The sequence below is a fragment of the Macaca mulatta genome, chromosome 8 (genome assembly GCF_049350105.2).
Source record: "Macaca mulatta isolate MMU2019108-1 chromosome 8, T2T-MMU8v2.0, whole genome shotgun sequence".
In the NCBI taxonomy this organism is placed as follows: domain Eukaryota; kingdom Metazoa; phylum Chordata; class Mammalia; order Primates; family Cercopithecidae; genus Macaca; species Macaca mulatta.
This window is the reverse complement of record NC_133413.1, coordinates 68814969-68838345: the sequence shown is the minus strand read 5'-3', so window position 1 is coordinate 68838345 and position 23377 is coordinate 68814969. Positions and strand designations below refer to the sequence as shown.

The window sequence follows — 23377 nt, the reverse complement described above, 5'->3', positions numbered from 1 at the left end:
TGGGATCTTGGTTAAGGTGCATAATCTCCATGGAACTAAGTTTCTTCACCTCTAAAATGGGGACAATAACTATCACTTTGGATTTATTGTGGTGACATTTATAGTTTAGCATAGGACGTGAACGTGGAAAAAAAAAAAGTCAGTACATACTGATTAAGAACCTCTTATTTACCCTGGGCTTCTGTGTTTGCTGCTTGCTGCCCAACTCTGGGACCACAGTTTGCATCACAGTCATTAGAGATTTGCATGTTTATTAGGATGTTTTCATTTTTTTTTTTTTTTGGCAGGGAATATTTTGAGGAAGGCACACCTTTTTAAAATTCACACAAAGCACTATTTAGGCTAGAAAAGGCTGGGTCATGGCCATGACAAAAAATATAATCTAGTGGGGAAAGGCAACACGGAAACTCAAAAAAAAATTGCACTGATTGATGGTTGTGTTGAGTATTGAAAGAGCAAGTGTCTGTGTGGTCAAGGAGGGAGGAGAAAACATTCCTTCCAGAGTGAAGAGCTACTGAAACTCCACAGCAATGGCAGTTTTAAGATATGTCCATAAGTTACCTTGATATTCCTCCCTTTAAAATATGTGTCTCACTCCTCTCCTTGAGACAGTGGGCTATATTTAGTAACCCATTTCTAGTGAACTGATTGTGATGGACAGCCATCACACATATTGAATGTGTGTGATCCAGGACACTGAACTGTATGAGGCATTGTGGCATCCTCCTTGCTCCCTCTCCTTGGTCACTCCCTCTAGGGGGAACCAGATGTTATAAGGACTCTCAGGCAGCCCCTGGGAGAGGCCCATGCTGTAGAGAATTGAGGCCTCTTGCTAATACCTTGTGAGCCATCTTGGAAGTGGTCAAGCCCCAGCTGCCATCTTGTCTGCAGCCTCGTGAAATACCCTGAGCCAACACCACTTGGTTAAGCCACTCTAGCATTCCTGATCCACAGGAACTACAAAAATAATTGTTTATTTAAGTTGTTGAGTTTTGGGACAATTTGTTACGTAATAGATTAGAAATTCAGTGGTGAAAATTTTCCGAAGGAAACTTCCCTTTGGTTGGAGTCTGGGGGCCTGGGCTTGGTGACCAAGATCTGAGAGTCATATGCCCCTCTGTTATAGGAAGTTAGGATTAGCCTGTCAGCAACCTATTGAAGCCAGAGGAAGTCTTTACACAGGGGAGTGATATGATCAGAGTTGATGATGATATTTCTGGCATGAAATGGAATGGGGAAGAGGCCGGTTGGGGAGTGAGGGAGACTTCCAGTTAGGAACTTCTAGAATCAACAGTTCAGGTAAGAGATGATGAGAACATGAACTAAGGCAATGGCAGAGGGGTTGCATATGGGAGGACTGTCTTAAGATTTGGTGGTTTTCAGAAAGAAACAGGTAGTTTCCAAGGCCATCTAGTGCAATCATGTTTCATTCTGCATTGTGTAGGAAAAAAAAACGTGAACTATATGACACCATATTTATACCAGTATTCACACACACACACACACACACACACACACACACACACACACACACTCTTCCACGAACTTAGAAGAATGAGCCCATCACAAAGAGTACTTCAAAAGAAATGCCACACTCTTAGGATTTAATATTAAGCATTTGAAAAAATAGTTCTTTATAGAAATGCTAGTTCAAGAACAAAAAGAAAATAAAGAGCGCCCATCTTCCATTGGAACCAAAAGCCTCACATCTGTCTGTTGTACAAGTAAGGCCACAGAGGATTAGACTGAATTACAGTGGGGTGATTTATAGGCCTGTCTGAATACAGATTGCACACAGTAGCGAAATACTGGAAGATTCAAACACTGTCTATGACTCAAATAGCACAAGCAGTGATAGTAAATTAGCTAAGTGCTCATCTCCCCAGACAAGGGTTTCCTTAGGAAAATAATATCTATTTTTGGTATTTCAGTAGCTCTAGAAAGAGATGAATACTACTGAAAGAGATGAATATGTCAATGCTAAGCCATGTATGTTTTAAAAGGCCACATTTCTACACAAATGGTAGGAAAGAAAATTTTGCTTCTTTTTTAGAAAACTTATTTTTATTCTATTATATTGAACACATTGTATCATCCCCACTCATAGCTGCATTCCAAAATAGTTCTTCTGGGAAGCAGGGTTTTAGTTTTACTGAACATGAATAAAAAAACCAGGCAGAATTCAAAACCAGGAGAAAGAGTCAAGGAAGCATATTTGCTTTTGAGAAGGAAAATATTTATAAACAGTAATAGTTGAGAATCATATAATTTGTTTCTGAAAATTACCTTTTAAAGAGGGCTTTATTTTACATTTGCGTAGTATATGGAATTTTGCAAGAAATATTAATTTTCAAATAACTTGATGTAATAAATAATCATGGAATACTCATTGTCCAAATACAGCAGATAGGACATGTCCACTAAGAGGAATTTTATTTCTCTTAAAATAAAGGGGAAAATCTAAGTTCCTTGAGGCAGAGACTGTGTTGTTGACTATGAAAGTCCTGTGCCTACCATGATACCTGGAAGGAGTCACTCACTCAACAAGTGACATTTTCAAGAGGAATGAAGGAAGGAGTGGAGGAGCCAGTGTGTGAAAACATGCCAAGGTACGGATGTTGGGATGGTACAAATAAAAACAAAGCCATACATTTCGAAGGTATGCCTCCAAGGTGAGAACGCATAAATATTTACAACTGAAGAGTCATGTGGAAGATGCAAAAAAATCCTGATGTTTAAGAAAAGACAAAAATAACACAAGTGTGAATTGAGATGCTGCAGCACATTTTAGGAACCCTGATGTAACCATTTTAGCAAAAGCACATTGCTAGAGCCACAATTAAGAACACTGGTGTTTGGAGTAATTGGAATGTGGTGAATATAACTTAATGAAATAATGTTTCTTCAAGACTATCAAAAATCTGCTTCTGATTCATAGTCCAAAGTCAAACTTTTGTGGAAGGAGAATACAGAAGGACAAAGAGAAACCACCACCATTAGTGCCTGCACCAGAGCAATTTATTAGTGTAACTTTTTCTTTTTTTTCTTTAAAGATTTCATAACAACTGAAGTATGTACAAAGTCTTACAGCATTTACACCATAAAAAGTTTCCTATTAGCTGATGAAGTCTAAGGTAGCGCTGCTGAGAACTTCAGATGTGGCAAAGGCAATGAGGCAAACCACTTGTAGGTTTCCCTCTCTGCTGCCACATCATAGAGTCAGCTGAGTGACAGCTAACTGTACCACCTGAAAGCCAGGTTATTGGGAAAAAAAGGGGACAAGTTGATAGGCAGCACTAGAGACCATGGGGTGGAAAAGCTACATAGCATTGAAATTCTACAGTTTCCTAGAGCTGTAACAGAGACCCACAGCCTGAGAGAGTAACATATGCAAGACAACAGAATCACGCTGCTCAGATATGGTTCAGCTACCAAGTGTGTTCACTTTTGAATGGGAGGCTCTACTGATATGGCTGGTATTTTCACTTCTGTTCATGTCTTCTGATAGCTCAAACCTGCACAAGCCTCACTCCCTTCCCTCAAATCAAATAACAACAAAGGGAGAAAGAAAGAAACAGCATGAAATTAGTAGTTCTCGACAAAAACAAACAAACACAACTTTTTTTTTTTTTTTTAAAGGCATTCAGTATTTGTTTTAGGGTGGCCATTCTGTCAAAAGATAGTATTAAAAATTTCTGAAATATCCCAAATCAGAACAACATCAACAAAACCCCCAAACACCCAACCTCCTAGATTTAACCATCCTTCATTTTATCTGATTGTCTTTCCTTGGGGTCAGCATTACACAGAACCACCAACATTTACACACTGAATTGGACACAAAACTTAGCATTGTTACCCCAGCGACACTTCACTAAGTGGCAAGAGAATTTCAACATGTAAACGATTAACGTCAGGCTCACCACTTTATTCCACAGAAAACCCAGCCTGGTTCTATGTGTGGTCAGTCACTATCTGTTTGGTAGCAGATCCCATTTACTGTCCCATTGGAATAGTCTCACATGTAGGCAAAGTGGCTTTTTATTTCAAAAAGATTCTGCTCTCAACTTAAAAGCCAGTTGATAAAACTTTTAATTAAGACATAATAGCGCGGGATATAAAAACACAAGAACCACATAAATATTGAAGAAGTCGTATACCATTTTCATGTAAACAGTTTTGCTTAAGAGCAAAGCCCTAATTAGATTCTGGCCTGAAACTTTTGGCAGATGACGCGTGTTAGGCCAGGCTCTGCAGCGATGGTGACGTGGAAGCCAGGTCAGTCCCCATGTTGACAGGCATGCAACTTGAAAACATTGCACAACAAGCAACACAAAGAGTGGAGAAGCTCACAACACTTCAAGGAGACCTCACAACCTTTACAACTGCGTAAGCACAGAGACCCACCCTCCCTCCTTTCCACGCACTGTCTTACACGTGGGAGACCTTCTGTGACTCTCTAGCTTGTTTGATGCTATATAACCACTTGATGATTCTGGCATTTCTTTCGATGGCAGAAATGCCATACGGCACACGGTCATTGGCACTGTCATCATTTCTAAGGTCACTGTTACTGTCCTGAGACTGTTCACAGTCTGAGCTGATCATGCTTGCGCTGCGGAAGTTGAGGGATATTATGTCAGAATTAGCCCTTGCAAAGTTTTCCATTCCCAGGTTTTCCAGCTCTTCCGGGTCCAGTCCACAGTAGTTGAAGAACCTCTCTACGTCCGCGTCCACTCGGAAATATCTGTCACTCAAGTCTGACTTAGACCGCTGGAGGGAGGGTCTTCGGCTGACTCCACAAGCTGGTTCCACAGGGTCGGCCTCGGGGGACTTCATGGTGGCGATGGCTGCGATTTTGGGCTTGGGAGGCAGGGGAGGGGCAGAGCTACTGCAGGGGATGGCCTTGAGGGGCTTCACGCTGGTCACCTTGCGGATGTCCGAAGAGCTGTGGGACACGTGGAGGAAGGACTCGGCTGACTGCTCCAGCAGTCTCCTGCTCACGTGGGAGCCGCCCTCCTGCGGGCTGCCGCGGCCCTGCGTGGGATAGACTTTCAGGGACTCCGCGAAGGAGTGACGGTGCAGGTCGGTGGTTTCCGACCGGTGGGGTGGCCAGTTGCGGGAGCTGTGCTTGTGCCCCGAGCCCGAGCTGGAGCCCTCGGAGCTATTGATGATATTCTTCAGGATCTCCAGCTTGAGGTTCTCCCTCTGCACGCCACTCTCGGTCTTGGCGTGGTTGCCAAATACTTTGAGCGTGGGGCTGCCCAGCGCGCGCTTGGCAGCCGGGCACACCGGGGGCTTGGCCAGCACGGCGGGCTTTACGGGCTCCTGCTTGGCGTTGATCACCTCCTGGCTCTTGACGTACTTGGCCTTGTCGGCCTCCAGCCTCTCCACGGCGCTGAGCCTCTTGGGGTTGGGCTCGGCCTGCCTGCGGAAGTAGTCTGGCCCCTTGTTCAGGATACGTAGGGGCACGGCAGAGGTGAAGGTGCCCGCGGGGCTGACCGGCTTCACCATGCTACCTGTCTGTAGGGTCTCCGTGGGCATGGTGGGCGGTCTTTCCCCGGCAGCCGTGTTGGATGCTCTTCTGGACGCCTCCGCACGGCCTGAATAGACACATGTACATGAAGCGCCAAGGGCAGCGGGTGCAGCCTGGGAGCGAGTGTCAGCAGCAGCGGCCGCAGCAGCGCCTCATCTCACAGCTCATTAACCGCCACGGTGGCTTTCATACACTTTTCTCCCCTTTCAGGCAGCCCTTGCACAAAAAGGCCACAAGCCACAAGTTCCTTTAATCTGCTTCGCTGCCTCCTTTCTTCTCCCTGAAGAGGTGGGAGTCTCCTCCAGGTCTTTGTGTTCAACTGCAGGCAGAGCTGAAACACAAAACAACCAACCGCGGGTTAGGAAGGGCGGGTGACATCACGGCTCTAGCAACAGAGAAACCCCGCAGCGCCCCCGCCCCGCCCCTTCGCGGCCGAGGGTCGCGGGCCGCAGCTCAGCAGCTGTTTCCCCAACTGCGCGAGGGGACAACCCGGGCCTTGCACCCCCGCCTGTGCCGACGCACGGCAGCACAACGCTGTGCTGGGAAGAAAGAAAGGGCTAAGGTTTCCCACGCGCGAACTCTTCCAGCTGCCTCCGGATTGGTGAGATCCGCCTTCTGAACACGCCCGGTTGGCATTTCTTAGCTCAAAACCCAGCAAATACTAGATGAACGTAGGAATGAGGGCTTAGCCAAGTCCGGTTCTCCAGCTCATTACATGCTACTGAGTTCCTACGAATCCCTTCCGTGCCCCCAGTTGCAACGTCGTGAATTATCTCTTTTGCAATGAAGCAAAACTTCTCCCTCCATACTCCCAATCTCTCAGGAACACTTACAACAATCCCTTTTATAACTTCATAAACTGAAAAGGGCAAGAAATGGGATTGGCAGCAAAGCTACAAAGTTTAAAAAAAAAAAACCCCAAAAACTCAACGTTTCAGTTATCTTACTTTGGCCAACCAATATATTTAAAAACACTTTCTCCTGAAAACCACAAATGTGCATGGAGTTGCTCCCATTAAACACAAGCTTACTTTTTTTTTTAACATTAGAAGAAACCTAGAAATACTTCCAGATTTACCATATGAGTAGATAATTTGATTGTCCCTAAGTTATCCATAATTTTTCATACTTAATGAGCAGAAATCAAAAGTTTCTTTATGGTATGTATATTTCCAAATCCCCTAACAGTACTAGGAACAAAGTCTTAAAAGTGTCAATCATACCTAACAATATGTTACTTTAATACTATAGAAAACTTGGGTAATAGGTAAGCTTTCATGGGAAAACTTGACTACCAAGTCAACAACAACGACGAAACCCACCTGTCAATAGTTGAACGTTTATCAATATTCCTACTGTAATTCTGTAAGGAGTCTTTTTATTTCATACGCCATATAATATAACACTTACCCCTGCAGCCCCTGGAACAATTCGTCCCATAACCTGTTACTGCAGGCCGAGAACATTTACAAACGCATCAGCACTCCAAAGCAACGGGCTAATGACCTTAACAGCATCTTTGGTTATCATTAGGAATGTTAAGAGAGTAACCTATTCAACTAACATGCCAAATAACTAATTGACAAAATAAATAAAGTCATATTACAACCAAATATGCTGATATTTCTCCTTATAATTTTCTGAAATTCTTAAATCTCTAAATGCAACCCATCACCAGGTTTTGTTAGAGATAATTTTAGTAATCTGCGAAGGGGTTTGTTCTCATAAAAATATTTTCCTATGCAAGATTTGAGAAACCCCAAGGCAATACCTACGTTAACAATTTCCTTTAATTGTGCGGTTCTATTTTGATACCTTAATTCGGTTTTTTAAAAAAACACCTCCTCCCATTAAGTTGAAATGAGATTGTTTCTTTGAACACATTTTGAATGAACTGCCAGAAGGGAGCCCTGATTCCTCTGGAGGCACAATCTCATCCTCTTTACAGAGGAGACTCAGAGCCAGAGCAGGCAGCAGAGCCTGGGCCAGCGTGCAACTCCGAGGGCATCATACCCGGGAATCTTAGGAGAGGGCTGACTCCAGGGCAATACCAGAAGGTCTGGGGGCACAGTGAGGGGCAGGACCAAGATCTGTACCCTTCAGCTTTGTGCCTGAGGACTAGAGTAGGGAATACCACCCAGTGGGCAGTGGGAGACAAAGTTCACCTCCCTTCTCCTGGGGCACGAGTTAGTTGGACAAGATTCCTTCAATCCCTTCTTCCTTTAAAATCATGAGGTTCTGAGGATCTAAGAATGAAGGAGTTACTTCCAGTTTCAAAATGGCGTGTTGGAATATTGGTGAATGAGTGAACTTTTCTATGGTCCTGCACTGACTGTTCTTAGGCCAATGCTCTCTGAAGATGAGTTGTAGTTCTCATGTAACATTCCTCCTCATGCAGGCCTGTGCTTCTCTTCTAACCATCTTCTCTTCTAGTTCTATCATATTTGGACCAGAAGCCTAAAACACCTACACCACTGGCGTGGCCTTCCATGCACACCTGCATGTCTGTTGAGGTAGGCTTTGGTACTGTTGGCAACACTGAATAAAAAGCCTGACTGTTGATTCACAAGAGTGAGGAACACCAGTCTATCTTCTAGGAAGCATTTTCCAGAAAGCTGCTTGTCTTCCTTGCATACTGCTTTCTATATTCATGTGGCAGACACCCTCAGGACGGCTCCTCTAGCACTCGCAATTGTTCCACACCCCTCAACAATTACTTATCTTAAAACCTGTGTGAAAGAATTACGTCAGAAATAGCAATTACCTGCAAGTACTTCATACTTCATTTCCTTTTGGCTTCTACCCCTTCCCACTCCTCCTCTGCTATTCCCAATTTCCCTAATAATTTTCAACAGTGATGATGTTTTGACATGATCATGGTTAGAGTTTATAGTTTTGATGTGAACTCTGGGAAGGAAAAAAAAAACAACATCATCTTATTGGAAGACCCAAAAGCAACAGAACAAACTAAATATACTGTTTGGGGTATTGTGGGATACTAAGGCATAATCCAAGTTTTCTACCTGGTTTAGCCAACAAAGTAAACCTACTTCAAAAATAAGCAGGTGACCTAGGTTGCTGTCTCTTGTAATATTTACTTAATCCTTAACTCTGGTTCTTTTATTTTTTAGTGTGAAACAGTGTTGGCAGGGACGGAGCTATATAGTGCTGGAGAAATACTCTGAGTTTTGTAGTGCAGACTTTGTACGAGATAACCATGAGGTCTGTTCAGAGAACACTGTGGCACATGACACTCTACTGGCTGTGGCCTTGCAGTCAGCCCTCTGATGTCCTGAACAGGCCCCCTGAGGTACAGTCAGGCGCTGATGGGATGGTCAGGCAAACCGCCAGGCTGGGAGGGGCTTCGTGTTGTTTTGAGGAAGGAAAATTAGATCTTGGCCCCGTAGGGTCTCATCAACAAAAATAATTATGTAGCCTTGCCTGATCCTTGACTTATGACTCAGGACGGAGAACACAGCCTGTGGGTGGGAGAAACTTCCATTCACAAACCATCTTGGCTATATTCTACCCTGTTTAGCATCCATTTGAAAATTTCATGAAGGGATAAAAAGGACTGGGGAAAATAAACTTGGCAAAGCCAAAGTGCTAAATGGTTCGCAAATCAGAGCAGATATGAACTCAAATGCAATCTGGCCTGGGGGTGATGGTGGCGGCGGGTGGTGGGGGGAGCACATCATCTGTGGGGGAGTCCTGGTCTGTGCAGGGAGAACACATGGCACATAGAGCCAGCTGGGGGACAAAGGACCCAAGGACAAGGAAGAAGAGCAATGTTATCTCCCACTACTCACTCTAGTGGTGCTTCTCAAACTTTAATGGGCCTGTAAACCCCTCGAGGATCTCCTTAAAGCACAGTCGGATTTGGTAGATTTCGAGTGAGGCCCAGATTATGCATTTCTCCCCAGATCCCAGGTGATGCTGTTTGTTGCCTTTGAGTATAGCAACAGGAAAGGGGGGAAGCCCATTTCTGTGCTAGCCAGCATCCCATTAGAACCCAAATGCCTCCAGCACAGAGGAAACAGGCCAAAGTTTCTTGTCTCTGAATGAGCAAAAGTCTGAGCTTTTTAGGCACAGAAATAGCAATCTCAGAGAATTCCAAGTTTTTAAAACCAAAGTGGCCTGAACCTTTCTAACTTCCAATCTGCCAGCTCCTCACAGGTGCAGTCAGGTGAACAGGACCCTCAGCTTAACCATAACCTTGGGGAGACTCAAGAACATTTGCAATCCTGGAGGTGGTTAGATATAGAGAATGAACCTCATACACAGTTTATTTGGAAAAAAAATGCTAAAGCCAAAGTTCCTGTAATCCGGGCAATTTGTGCCTCCAAGCCTCTGAGGCCAGGCAGATAATGGGAGAGTGTGTGGCCTGGGGAAAGGAGCTCCCAGCTACGGGCTGCCATGGGGAATGTGGTTCATTGTTGACACAGCAGCAAATCCAGAGCTCTGCACAAACTCTCCCGATTTAAAAATTCAATATTAAAAACACTGTTGGCCAAATTCGGGCTGCTGTTTTGTTAGTTCCTCTTTAAAGAGTGCTTCTCGTAACGAAAAAGAAAAGGATAGTTAAATGCCTAATTAGTTTTTAAATTTTAAGTAGGAAAGAAAGCAATGGAGTTAGAGCAAGGGCCCTGGGAACTGAACACAACCTGGATTCACCCACAGAAGTTTCTATGTGAGAATGAGTAATTCCCCTGTGTCTCACAGCAGGAAAAGGGGGTTACTGAAAGAGCAAGCCTGAGTAATTGAGCTCTAAGTCACCTGACATCTAAGTGTCTTGATTTTCTTATCTATAAAAACAAATGTGTTGAATCTGGTGAGCTGAAAAATGTCTTCAGCTCAAACATTCTTGGGAGCAAATAAAAGAAGCAATTTACCTTTGAAGTTATTAAGAATTCTAGAACTGATTCTTCTAGTTTCCTAACATGCCAGATAACAAAACGTTTACAATATGTGTAAAACTGTTCTCTGGAACACTGCTTTTTGATTTTTCTGGTAACAGTATTTGTGCATACTGACTTGAAGCATCAGGTTCCAACTTGACTCCGATCACTCTCATATCTATACTCTTGGCTTCCCTTTTAAGAACAGTCACATTCTTGTCTTTGAACTAAAAATGCAGTTTCCCACGGCAATGTTAACTTTTGGATTCTTTACAAATGGAAGACAGATGCACTTACAATACAAGAGTACTCACTGAATTATGGCTGTGTTCAATCAATTACTACCTATTGGTGGAGTAATTATGTGTAAGACATAGAAAAATCCTGAACTTAAAGATTCAAAATGCATTTGATAAATGTGAATTGAATGAATGATGTAGAAAATAAATTCAGCAGGACTGTGGCAAAGGACTTGAAGGTAAAAGAAGGGTAAGGAGGAGACGAACTCCAATAAAGACCCAGGAGGCGAGGCCATCCCTCATCAGGGCAGCTTTTGAGTTCATGGTACATTCAAGACACTCTGATGGCTGGTTTGGAGTGCTAGGGGACACCGGTAAGAGGCCAGCTAGGTATAGGGGAAAGGCAGATGACTTTGGATTTTATGAGGTAATTGAGCATTAGTGACATGGTCATACGTGTATTTTTTTTAAACTCCTCTGGCTGCAGTATGGGGACAGGATGAGTGGGGATTAAGTGTGGCTGCAGAGAGGTGGGTCAGAGCTTCCCAGGGGAGGGGACATGGCAGCTGGGCTCTGAGCACCGCCCAATATGGCACTGCCTATGGTTCTGCCCTGTAATGGTTGAGTACCCTTGGGCAGGTCACTTTATCTTCTCGTGCCTCAGATTTCCCATCTGGAAAATGGGGATAGCAATAGTACCTACCTTTTTAGGGTTTTTTGAGTGGGTTAAATAAGAGCACACAGGCATTTTCATTTACTTCACTCTTACCAGGAGGGTGGCTTTAGGATGGATAAAAGAGTGGACAGTTTCAAGGGATGTTTAAGAGACACACTGGGCTGAACTGGGAGACAGGCAGGATGCGAAGCGGGAGGAGGTGCATGTTGAGGATGAGTCATTCCCAGCTTCCCACTTGACTACAGAGAAGTGGCTGGCAGGAAGTATACACTCTCCTCTCTAATCCTTGCTCCCTTCCTCCTCTGCACCCTGGGCTTAAGCCAAACAGAACTACAACTACAGTGGTCTCTCACCCACTGTATCCACTCCTGCTGCTCCCTCTGCCTGAGCCATTTTTAACCAACAGCAATGCCATTCCATTGCCTCCTTTATTTATCCATTTTATTTAGACATTAATTACTATTATTATTATTATTTTGAGACGGAGTCTCGCTGTTGCCCAGGCTGGAGTGCAGTGGTGCAATCCTGGCTCACTGCAAGCTCTGCCTCCTGGGTTCATGCCATTCTCCTGCCTCAGCCTTCCGAGTAGCTGGGAGTACAGGCACCCGCCACCACGCTCAGCTAATTTTTTTTGTATTTTTAGTAGAGACAGGGTTTCACCATGTTAGCCAGGATGGTCTCGATTTCCTGACCTTGTGATCCACCCACCTCGGTCTCCCAAAGTATTTATTCATTTTAATTAATAAGATATGCTCTCCTTTTCAACATCTTCCCTTTTCCTTCTCTTCCAAGCACATCACCACTTTCATTAACCTCTTTTATACTGTGAGCATAACTTGTAAAGAATGCAAAGTGGAGAAAATGAAAGAGCAAATGGAGGAGTAAAAGGCACGCACCAAAAGAGACTGATTTTGCACACTATAAATTGGACAGAAAGTATGAAATCAGAGTGTCACCCATCTGGAAACATTAAGTCAAAACCACCACCCTTTCAGGACCTGCACTTTTCCAATTACTGAATGCTGTGTCTTTTTCCTTCTTATCTCCATGGTGAAATCCTTCACCATCTATAATTCTGATGGCTGAATCTTCTCTTTCTGACCTTAGTATTGCCATTAGCAATCAGCTCCAGATTGCAAGCAAAATAATCTTCTGGACAACAACACTATCATGTTATAAATTTTTTAAAACCACAGACTTTTCCTAATAATATTTAAACTTCTGATTCCAGTATTCTAGTCATATTTTAGCGTACTCTTTCAGCTTCCTAGAGTAGGTTTTCCAATGTTATTTAATAAAGTATCCTCTTGCTCTAGGTTTCCATTATTTTGTTTTAATTGGGCACTTTAATTTTTTCGACAAAGATGAGTAAATCATTTCTCCACTTTTTCAGCAACTTTTTAAAGTCTGGTTTCTTTTGACACATCTACTCTATATGACCGGAGGATGGGAAGTAAATGTAGAACCAGGTGTAGAGATGCAGGGAAGGCCAACTTTTACCTTCTAACGTTTTTACAGATACAGTTCAAGGAAAGTCCACCCCAGTGGTGCTCCTGAGGTGTGCTGAGGCATACTAGTGCAACAGAACAAAACTCGCACAGGCATGTCGATCAAATGGAAAAGTTATTTTGACGTTAAGTGAATATGCACTACGTTGTGGCAGGATCCTCCAAGTGGCAAGTCAGGAGGGAGTGGACTGGGTACAATTTGTTACCCACAAAGGTTTCACATGATGTCAGGTGGGCAAAGCAAGCTACCAAGTCTACTGGAATAGGAATAGCTTTGCCTGAAGCCCTTCACTCGGTGCTCAGGTACACAATGGTGGCCACAGCGTCCTCTCATCTCACACTGGCTGGGGCTGAATTCAAGGGCACCCAAAAAAGCCCAACACAGGCCCCTTGGAGCTGAGGAGCCTGGGAACTGGCTTATACCTCCAGTCTGAGAAGTCTAAGAGCAGAGTCTGTAATGGACTCTCTAACCAGACTGCACAGGCAGGATGAAGCTGCCTTTCCACAGGCACAAAAATGAGGGTTTGCTCCGCCCACATATGTGCCGGGGAAAGGTGGTCTGGGAGTATTCTCACAGAAGTCCCTTCAAAGGAGGCCAACAGAAAAAATGCCCGCCCAAAGCCCTCCTTTGAGAAGGCTGGGGGCATCCGCTAGCTGAGGAGAGGCGTGGCTGCCTCCACAGAACCTAAAAGCTCCCAGAGAGAACCAGCTCTGAAATGCACCATGCCCAGGGGACATCGATTCCCGCTTAAGAGCCGCGAGAGAAACCTTGTCACCTCCGCTGAACGCTCTGTCCGTCCCTTGCTCATTATGCAATTCGGGGCCTGCCCAGTAGAGGCTGGTAGAGCCGTCTGATAAGGAGCAGGAGAGGAGCTGGAGCAAGAAAAGGGGAAAATGATGTTTGTTAACTACCTTCTTCACAGGGTCTCCAAGCCAACGCAGGCCTGAGCTGGGAGAAGAGAAACCAATTTAACTGGACCAGAGGTGGAGTTTTGATCTTGATGTGAGGCAGCACTCTTCCATGCCTGAAACTGATCCGGGGACTCTAAATTATTGAAGATGAACGGAAAAGGCTACAGGTCCTGTCTGAGATTTCATCCAGGCATAGAAATGAAAATTCAGTGGGGTAAATGCTTAGGGCATGGAAAAAGAACACAGGACACTTGACCCTGAGCAAGTTTCTCCAGCTGGTGTACCTGAGTTTCATCATTTATGGAACATTGATAACCATGATTCCTACACTTCATTGGCTGGGGTGAGAATTCCTTGAGGTGACACATGAAAGTGCTCAGTGAGGAGCTCAGCCCGGAAATTGTTTGGTAAATGTAAGCAATTTTTTTTTTTTTTTTTAAAGACGGAGTCTCATTGTATTGCCCAGGCTGGAGTACAATGGCTCAATCTTGGCTTACTGCAACCTCTGTCTCCTGGGTTCAAGAGATTCTCCTGTCTCAGCCTCCTGAGTAGCTGCGATTACAGGTGCCTGCCACTATGCCTGGCTAATTTTTGGTATTTTTAGTAGAGACGGGGTTTTACCGTGTTGGCCAGGCTGGTCTCAAACTCCTGACCTAAGGTGATCCACCCGCCTCGGCCTCCCAAAGTGCTGGGATTACAGGCATAAGCCACCGTGCCTGGCCAATGTAAGCTATTATTAAATGCTGTCCCCAGTGTCTGCAGCTTGGCACTGATAATCACCATCATTAGATTTCAAGCTTTATGGTAAGTGAATGATCTTTTGTCTTAAAATGATTCCATTACTCTCAAGTGATAGAGCCTGTGCTATTTCTGTCAAAGAGGATTGACCGTGCAGTTTCTGGCTAAAAGGTCACTTGTATGACCCCATTTTTATTTGAGTTACAGAGAAAATATGTGGTTTCAAATTTCAAAGCAAACAGTTACATGAGTGAAACAGGCTAGAGTAAACAATAAAGCCATTATTACAAATGAAATCTGGTAGTAGGAGAAAAATAGCAGGTCAAATCTCAATCCATGATGGATTCTTTACTTTAATGTCATTCTCCAAGGTCATTTAGAGAAGTCATCCACATGCTTCATTTTCATTTGTAAGTAAAGCGATTAACAAAAATGTTAGAAGTTTCTTTTAAAATGTTTTCCTCCTATTTAAGACAACTATAATGAAACAGAGAGTCAGAAAAAAATTTCACATTTCTAGCTCAACATTCTTCCTTGGCCTAAGGTAAGGAATGTGTTATTGTAAGAGGGCCCCCAACTTGCATCAGTGAGGGGGAGCCTTGCCTTTTACCTGAGATTACAGAAATCAATGCTGTGCATAACCAGTGCCAAGAATCACTTGGAAATATAATGACTTGCTTGATGAAAATTACTATAAGTAATTAAAAAGCAGGGCTACTAGAATTCCTTTATGCAAATATAGTAAGAATGCCTGCCCTACCCAAGCAAACATAAAATGATCCCCTTTCTGCCAGCGTTTCCTCTCTTGTGGAGAGCTTTATGTGGCTTCATATTCAGTTGTGACAATGTATGAGGCCATGACCAAATATTAAATGAATGTGGAGTTCAAGGGACCACTGTCATTTTTTTACAGACTAGTCTACTCGAGTCACAGAGTTTATAAGACTTGGTGGGCCAGGCGTGGTGGCTCACACCTGTAATCCCAGCACTTTGGGAGGCCAAGGTGGGCGGATCACGAGGTCAGGAGACCGAGACCATCCTGGCCAACACGGTGAAACCCCCTAAAAACACAAAAATTAGCTGGGCGTGGCAGCACGTGCCTGTAATCCCAGCTACTTGGGAGGCTGAGGCAGGAAAATTGCTTGAGCCTGGGAGACAGAGATTGCAGTAAGCCGAGATCACGCCACTGAACTCCAGCCTGGAGACAAAGCTAAACTCCATCTCAAAAAAAAAAAAAAAAAAAAAAAAAAAAAAAAAAAGACTCGCTGGCTACTGTGAGTCTGAGAGTTAGTGAGTTCCCCATTTTGGGTGAACCAGGCACAACTTCCAGCAGCAGTAATAACAACTCAACTAACTCGGTGATTATAAAGTCTGGTAGTAACTCCTGCAGTTCATAAGGCTTTGTGCTGTGAGTTCCCACACCTCATCTCAGCCAGCCTCCTTAACAGGCGGTCTGATCCCCTTGCATAGAGGAGAGGGTGAGTACTGGTGAGCAGCAGAGAGAGCCCAGACCAGAACCCAGGGTGGTGTGGATCTGGGGAGCCGTGCCCAGTGCTTCTACCAAGGTCGATTTTAAGAGTCTGCACTTTGCATGTTACTGCTTTCTCCTTTAGCTGTGTAAACTTGTACTCTAGGGCGAATCTAGCACAAATGATAAGAAAGTTTACTGTGCCAATATACACAGAACATTTATTTTTGAAAAAAATTGTAATTTATAGTAAACAGCCTTAGGGCAGAAGATGATATTTACTCTTAAATAAAATGTGTTATAATAAAATTATGAAACATTTAAACTTGAAGGGAGAAAAAGCAGTATTTTGGGGGAATTCCTCTGTGAGTGTATTAGATAAATTGCTACATAAATTATGTTAAAAAATTACCTGTTAGTAATGACCACTTCTTATTAAGCACATACAATGTCCCCGGAACTGAAATAATGCCCCGTTAGTAATGACCATTTCTCATTAGGCACATATGTTGTGCTGTAATAATGCCTTTCGCACATTTTTAAGTTCCATCCTGCAAATATCTCTAAACCAAGTGTTGTTATCCCCATTTTACAGATGAGGAAACTGATGTCCAGAGACATTAAAGAGGTTGTCTAAGATGTTCAGCTACGGAGGGGCGAGGGCTTCATACCAAAGTGAGTACAAGGATGGTTTGGCTTACCCCACCTTGTCACATTGTAGCTTCAGCTGTTAAAGAGATACATATGAAGCATCAAATGTATTTTTAAATGCTTTATATTAAAGTAATATGGCTCAGGCACCCACACTAATTATATTTTACTTCTGAAAATCTACTCTTTTGGCCATTCACTGTTTAGTATTAATACCAGCTTCCTCCAGAGGGTGAAGGAGGAAAAAAAAAACCCTTGATTTTTTTGTTAAATCAAATAACCATGCTACTTGTTAACAGCTTAAATGCACAAAAGAGAAGGTAAAACATTTATAAATTGAGTTCTGTTCATTTTAAATTTTCCTTCTTTATGTTACTGACTGTGGATCTATCAAAGTTGGCTGAACTTTGATGAAACTAATGAAAGATTTGAAAAAGAACAGTAATGTAAGACTGGTTTCATTCTATCTTACTGCACAGAACATATGAAGAGCAGAGATCACTTAATTTTACTGCTATTTTTACTAAAGCTCTCAGCTATACACATAGTAGGCATTAATTCAAACGTTCATGGAGCTGAACTAAAATGTTAAGCATTCAGTAGAATATCTAGCACACTCTTTCATATTGTAAAGGCCCAGTGAAAATGTCAGATAAAATCTTGGGAAGTGAAGTTGGGAATGTGTATATATTTGAAATGATACTCCAAGTACCTCCTTTTGATTGGAGATTATGGTGCAATAGAAAGCAAATACACGGAGACTGTTTATTCACAACCGAAGAAACACTTTAGCACTGAATTGTGCTTAGAGCACAAATAAGGGGCAAAAGGAAATGAATACAAGGTAGAATTTTACAGCAGAACCAGTAAGTTCACTTAAAAAAATAGTGAATATTGTTGATCTCATTTGTCAAGAAACACCTAGAATTATTTTCCATCTCTTGAAGAGTTCTTTGTATAGCAGTTGTTAGAACAACTAGTTCTTTGCCTTAAGTATATTCTGAAAAGAACAGTTTTATTTTTCACTTCTATGGATTCAGACTGAACTGTGGGATAAATAATCTTCAAAATAAGACATGTAAGACTATAGACACCTATTTCTTGCAGCACATATTTTCATCTTTCCAGCACTTAACATATCTTACATAAAATTATATTTTCAAGCCTAGAATGCTAAAGGTAAGGCTTCATCACAATTTGCACTTGAAGTATTATTTTTGGGTTCAAGTGACAGGAAGCTCAGCAATGACTAATAAGTTCATCCACCTTGCCCAGGCCCAGTTCAGCTCTGCCGTGAAGCTCCTTCAAAGGAAAGTAGCAGGCTTGGGCTCCACTGGGCAGAGCTAGGTTGGGTCCAGCTGTGCCTGAAGGTAGGCATTGCCTTAGGAGGGAGAGGAGAGACTGGTATCAGGGGGATGCAGGTCTGCGACCACAGGCTCTGTCCCCTCTATTCAGCTTCCTTCGACCAAGACGCCCTCCTCCTTCCCAGGCTCTCTGATACCTGCCTCCACATTCTGCGCTCTCTCCTGGAATCCACTGCCCTCCTTGAGTCTTCCAAGCTGAAAAAAGAGTCAACAAAACTACAGGGAAGCCTTTTCTGACCTCTCATTCTGAGTCCCATCCTTCCTCCTGGGCTCTTGCCTTACGGTCCTCATTCCCGAATGGTGAGTGGTGGTAATGACCCTCCTCCCCGAAGGATGGGACACCTGAGGGCAGCTGCCTGGCTCCTGCCTGCCCAGCACAGCAGGTACTGGAGGACAGCAGAGTTTGGAATCTCTTGTAGAGATTTTCATGTGACATGTGCTTAGTTCAGGATGTGCCTTTGCCCCGAGATAAAAGAATACAAATCTAAAAACCTCACCTAATGTGTTATGAAAGTGGCTTTGTTCACTTACCGGTCTCCCGACTCGCGCCTGCTATCAAAAAGAAAAAAAAAACAAAATCGAGCTCACTTAAGGGGCTCTCTAAGGATTATAATAATCTAAAACCATCATTAAAAGTAATCTGATCAATACGCTAAAAAATTACAGACATTGTTGAATGGGCAAAATACATCTTTCATTAGATATGAAAACTCTGCCTTCAATATACATTAAAATAAAATGTACCTTTTTTTACACGATTCCATCATGCTTTCATGTTAAAATGATACCACCTGCTTCTGTCTTGGTTAACATTTAAGCTTCTCATTCCTGTTTACTACAGAAAAGTAACTCCCCAAAGTGAAAAAGGGAGTTGGCTTTTAGAAACGGTTCTTTTATTCTCAGTCTCTAGCTTTGTTGTTGTTGACTGGGAAAGGAAGTTTTCTCCTGTGTTTTCACAAGAGCGAGCATAATTTTGCTGCAGTAAAAGGTAGTTGCTGATGTCTGGTGCCTCATGATCTCTTAAGCTTTTGATTCTGGGCACAGGCATCTTCAATGTAAGAAGAGGAACACAGCAGCAATCATTTGTTGGCTACCTGTCACCCGCCGGACCTCATGCCAGGCAGGGTGGATGTCTTCTATTTACCTGCCCTGCCCAGCACCTGTCATTCTCCCACTTGACAGATGGGGAAGTGGAGACACGGAGGGTTTCAGTGATTTGCCTGCAGTCAGTGAGCTGAAGGAGCTACTGTCCACTTCAGGGCCATCTGTATTCTAAGCCTGTGCCCTAAGACTGCTCTGGACGGTCATGGAAACAGCTGTGCCCACAAGGACTGAAGAGGGGCAGACCTGAACATCAGCCAGGACGGAAAAAAGGAAAAAATACTGGCCAGCACCCCCCTCACCGACCCCAGCCTGTACCACGCCAAGCCCCAGGCTGCTTTCACAGCAAAACTCCTTCCTGCTATGGTGGGAGAGTGTGTACCTACTACAGGCAGAAGCCGCGGTTAGGAGTACTTGCTGTGCCGGAGGATACATCAGTGAGAGGCAGTGAGAGGCAGGAAGATGATGTGAAAACTTTGTGAGGAGAGGCATTCATAAAATATAAAAAATAGGCCCAATGAATCCAATATGAGGCAGTGACAATAAAAGCTCTTTCTTTGGTGAGATTCTCCAAGGGGCTCTGAAAATGTGGCGACACCCTCCTTCGTGGCAAATAAGTATTCTAATATCTTCCTAAGGAAATTAGAATATATTCTGCGCAATAGAAAACTAACAGTCTAGTCATGACCTGATAGATAAAAATCAGCCTATCCTGGTGAAGCCTGAGCCCATCTCTGGGGACGGATCCTTCAACCATGCAGACCAACGCAATGCAACTTCCCCCAAGCTCTGCCCTCAAGGGAACCAATTCAAAGGGGATCTGCTTAATCAACTTTATACAGGCCGAAGAGCTAGAAGGCAGGACACCCCGACTAAAGTATTTGTTCATTCAGCAAGTGTTTACTGAGCATCTATAAATGTGCCAGGCAGTGAACAAAACAAACACTATGTGGAGCTCACATATATGGCAATCAATCAATCAATCGATCGATCAATATAGTATGTAGTATGACAAGCATAGGTGCTGAAAAGAAAAGCAGAGCAAGGATTTACTAAGGTGGAAATTACTGTTGACTTAGATAAGAAGGGTTCTGGTAAAGTGATTGGCAGCCTTTCAGGAGATATGGGAAAAATAAAACAGGAGACGGTGATATGGGTGGCTTGTTTCAGGAGTTTGGAGAGGAGGTAATAGCTAGAGGTTGGTAAGCAGAATCAAGAGAGGATATTTATTTTCCAATGGTTAAAAATAGTAGCATGGGCTGGGAGCAGTGGCTGATGCCTGGAATCCCAGTAAATGGGGAGGGTGAGGCAGGAGGAATGCTTGAGGCCAGGGGTTCGAGGCTGCAGTAAGCTATGATTATGCCACTGCACTCCACCGGCAACAGAGAGAGAGAGAGAAAAAAAAAAGGCAGCATATTGGGAATGACACAACAGAAAGAAAAATGCATGTTATACAGGAAAGACTTTACACTAATGCACTGAGAACAGGGGGATAAAAATGTGACCAAAAACTTTAATCCAGAGAATAATGACGTATAGGTGTCAGGAGGTGGTATGGGATTTTTCTTAACTGGTCAGTGGCATTGGAGGAGAAGGCCTTTTTAAATAATAAGGGCTCTAAAGGAGTGGCAGTAGAAGAGAGCTTTTGTGGGTTGGGGCCTGTGCCTATATGGATTGCTGTCGGAGGCTGAGGGTAGGCACAGGGTAGAGAGCACGAAAAGGAAGACAGTGATACTGTTGTGGGAATGTTCTTAGACGCTGGTGTGTAAACAACGGCCTCGTGTTCACGGAGGCAAAACCTAATAGGGACAGGTCTCTGAAACTCTCCATTTTCTAGACATCTGCCAAAAGCAAATCATCTGATGAGTGATAATTTCATCATCTGTAAAACACAGGGAGAAAGTACTGCTTCTGTGAATTTAAAGTTTATCAACAGGGAATTAGAGATCCTAGGAGAAAACAGCTAAGAATTCATAGAGCAATATAATAGCTAAGGAAGGGATTCAATCATTCAATTGATACTCATGCCGGGCATTGTTACTAGCGCTGGAGGTATTGACATGAATGGAAGAGACACAATTCCCTGTTTTTGTGGCATGCTTAGGCATTCACATACATTCCACAGAACAGATTACATGATTTAGAGTAGAGATGGGGGAAATTCTATGGTTGGATTCTAAGGGAAAATGTAAACTGTGCCTATAAGGAGGAGAGGCTGGTGTGGCCATAGGTTCTAGGTTCTAGGGTCAGAACATGTGAGTCTCCTCCCCCATTTACCACCGCATGACCTTGAAAAATTGTCTCTCTAACTTTAGGTTCCTTAGCTGTGCCATGTGGCTGATACCAGGGTTCGTGATAGTAGAGGGGGGCAATATATGTTAGCTACTGTTTTTTTTAATGAACTGGAGAAAACATTATCAGATGAACATCATAGACTATAAAGGCAATTTGCAGGTTAATAGAAGGAATAATTTTTGAACAATTCAAATGCCCAAAACTAGAATTCATTGCTTTTTAAAGAAGTGCTAGCTTTTTATCCCAGGAATGCTTCATGCAGAGGTAGACTTACCATCTGCCCAATAACTTTTAGAGGGAATTCCTATAATGGGTGGAAGGAGGAGGCAGGTGAATGTCAAGTTCCTTTCTAACAGGTTCTACGTTTCTTTGAAACTTCTATTTTCAAAGCAAGAAGAAAGGAACATGAAGACAGAACATGAAGGTAGAATTTTAAAGATAAACTGTAATGAGAATTTAAGCATCAAAAAATCATTGCAATATATTAAGAAAGTGACAAGAATGTTTTTGATAAGTAGATTAAATCTAAGAAAAAAAAGTAAAGAAGAGGGAGGTTTAAGGAGACTGGATGAAAAAAGTAAGAGAGGAAGAAAGAAGGAGCAGGATGCAGGGCATCCCTTCAGCCATGGGCACCGGAGACCCTGCATGGGCATGGTTCTGCCTTGGTAAGCTGTCAGCCTTTTGTGCCTCCCTGTTCTAGTAGCTGCGATCTGTGCCAGGGTTGATCCCTCACATCCTTTATGGCCCTGAGCCTCAAGCCTCACATACTTCTCATACAGCATGTATAAGAGGGTACAGAACGTGTACAGTGCCTCCAGCAGCGCCTTCCCTTCCTCCAGGCCAAGGGAACCACTGACAGGAGCCATTCATTGGGCTAAAATATTACCAACAGGGGCCCCGAAGTGGGCTGACTGAAGAACAGAGGCAGCTTCTAATGTTATCAAGAGTTGGATGGTTCTGCAATAAACTGTGCTAAAAGGTCGTGTTATATTTGCATGTAATGTGTCAGCTTATTTCTGAGATTATGATATTCTTTGGAAGACATTTAGCCAGCAATTACAGTTAAGTAATCACTTCGTTAATCCTCCAGTTGGGACACAGTACCCCTGAGGCCACTGGCTCAGAGCTGAGATGCTATCAGAGACCACTGGGTGTAATGCCTGTCTCTCCAGACCAGTTCTCTGACTCAGGTGGTTCCCTTCCATTAGCCTAGAGGGGATCGAACTCTTTTGCAACACTCTTCTTTCTTACTGACTACTAAAGGGAAGATATTGAATGTTTCTCTATTGTTTGATAGCTCTAAAGATAGACAGAGGCTTTTAAACGTTCATCTATTTTACTTAGTAAGGCATTCTGGATCACTCCCAATGTTGTTTCTAGAACTCAAGAGGTAAAGCTTTCCTGAAAGACATTTCAATAAACGCAGCCAATACATCTATGAAGAGCCAGTGACTCCTTTTAGCAGGCTAAAACTGACCACAAAAGAAAAGTTATCCTAGGGAGATGATGGAAAAAAAGAAAAAATTTATAAAACTTATTGTTTGTCTCAGAAAATATTTCTAGTCTTTGGACAAAGAACTATTCAAAATGCAATTTCTCATTTTTCAATGCCAGCTTTTTCAAACATTATGATCAATAGCATAATGTGACCTACTTCTTCTGACACCTCAGAAAAGTGATGTGTCATCCCCAAATCCATTTCCCCCACTTGCAGGGCAAAAGACAAATACTTACACAGCCATTCTTCTCTGACAGATGAGAAGGACTCTTTTAATCAACACTCTCAAAACACAGTGAATTTTTTTTCCTGAAAAGTATCTATCAAATGTTTCCTTATGGCTGGACAATTTAAATAATCCTTGGGTTCAGCTGTCTAACGGAAACTGAAATCCTATAGTAGACTGGGGAAACAAAACAGGGGCTCACAGGGTGCTAGTGAGGGAAATGATGTAAGGATTACAGTGATTTTTCAAAAAGTAGGATTCTCTGGA

General features: G+C 43.1%; 1 protein-coding gene across 3 annotated transcripts in view; it reads right to left on the bottom strand.

Moving 5' to 3' along the window:
• Nucleotides 1–2996: 2996 nt before the first annotated feature.
• The window catches only part of FAM110B (family with sequence similarity 110 member B), a 152973-nt gene continuing 132592 nt past the window's right edge, over nt 2997–23377 (bottom strand). For 2 of the 3 annotated variants that reach the window (XM_028852215.2, XM_028852211.2), the window contains exon 3: nt 3001–5867. In XM_028852215.2, the coding sequence (XP_028708048.1) occupies nt 4432–5544 (1113 nt within the window). In that variant the 5' untranslated portion in view covers nt 5545–5867 and the 3' untranslated portion in view covers nt 3001–4431. 3 annotated transcript variants of the gene reach the window in all.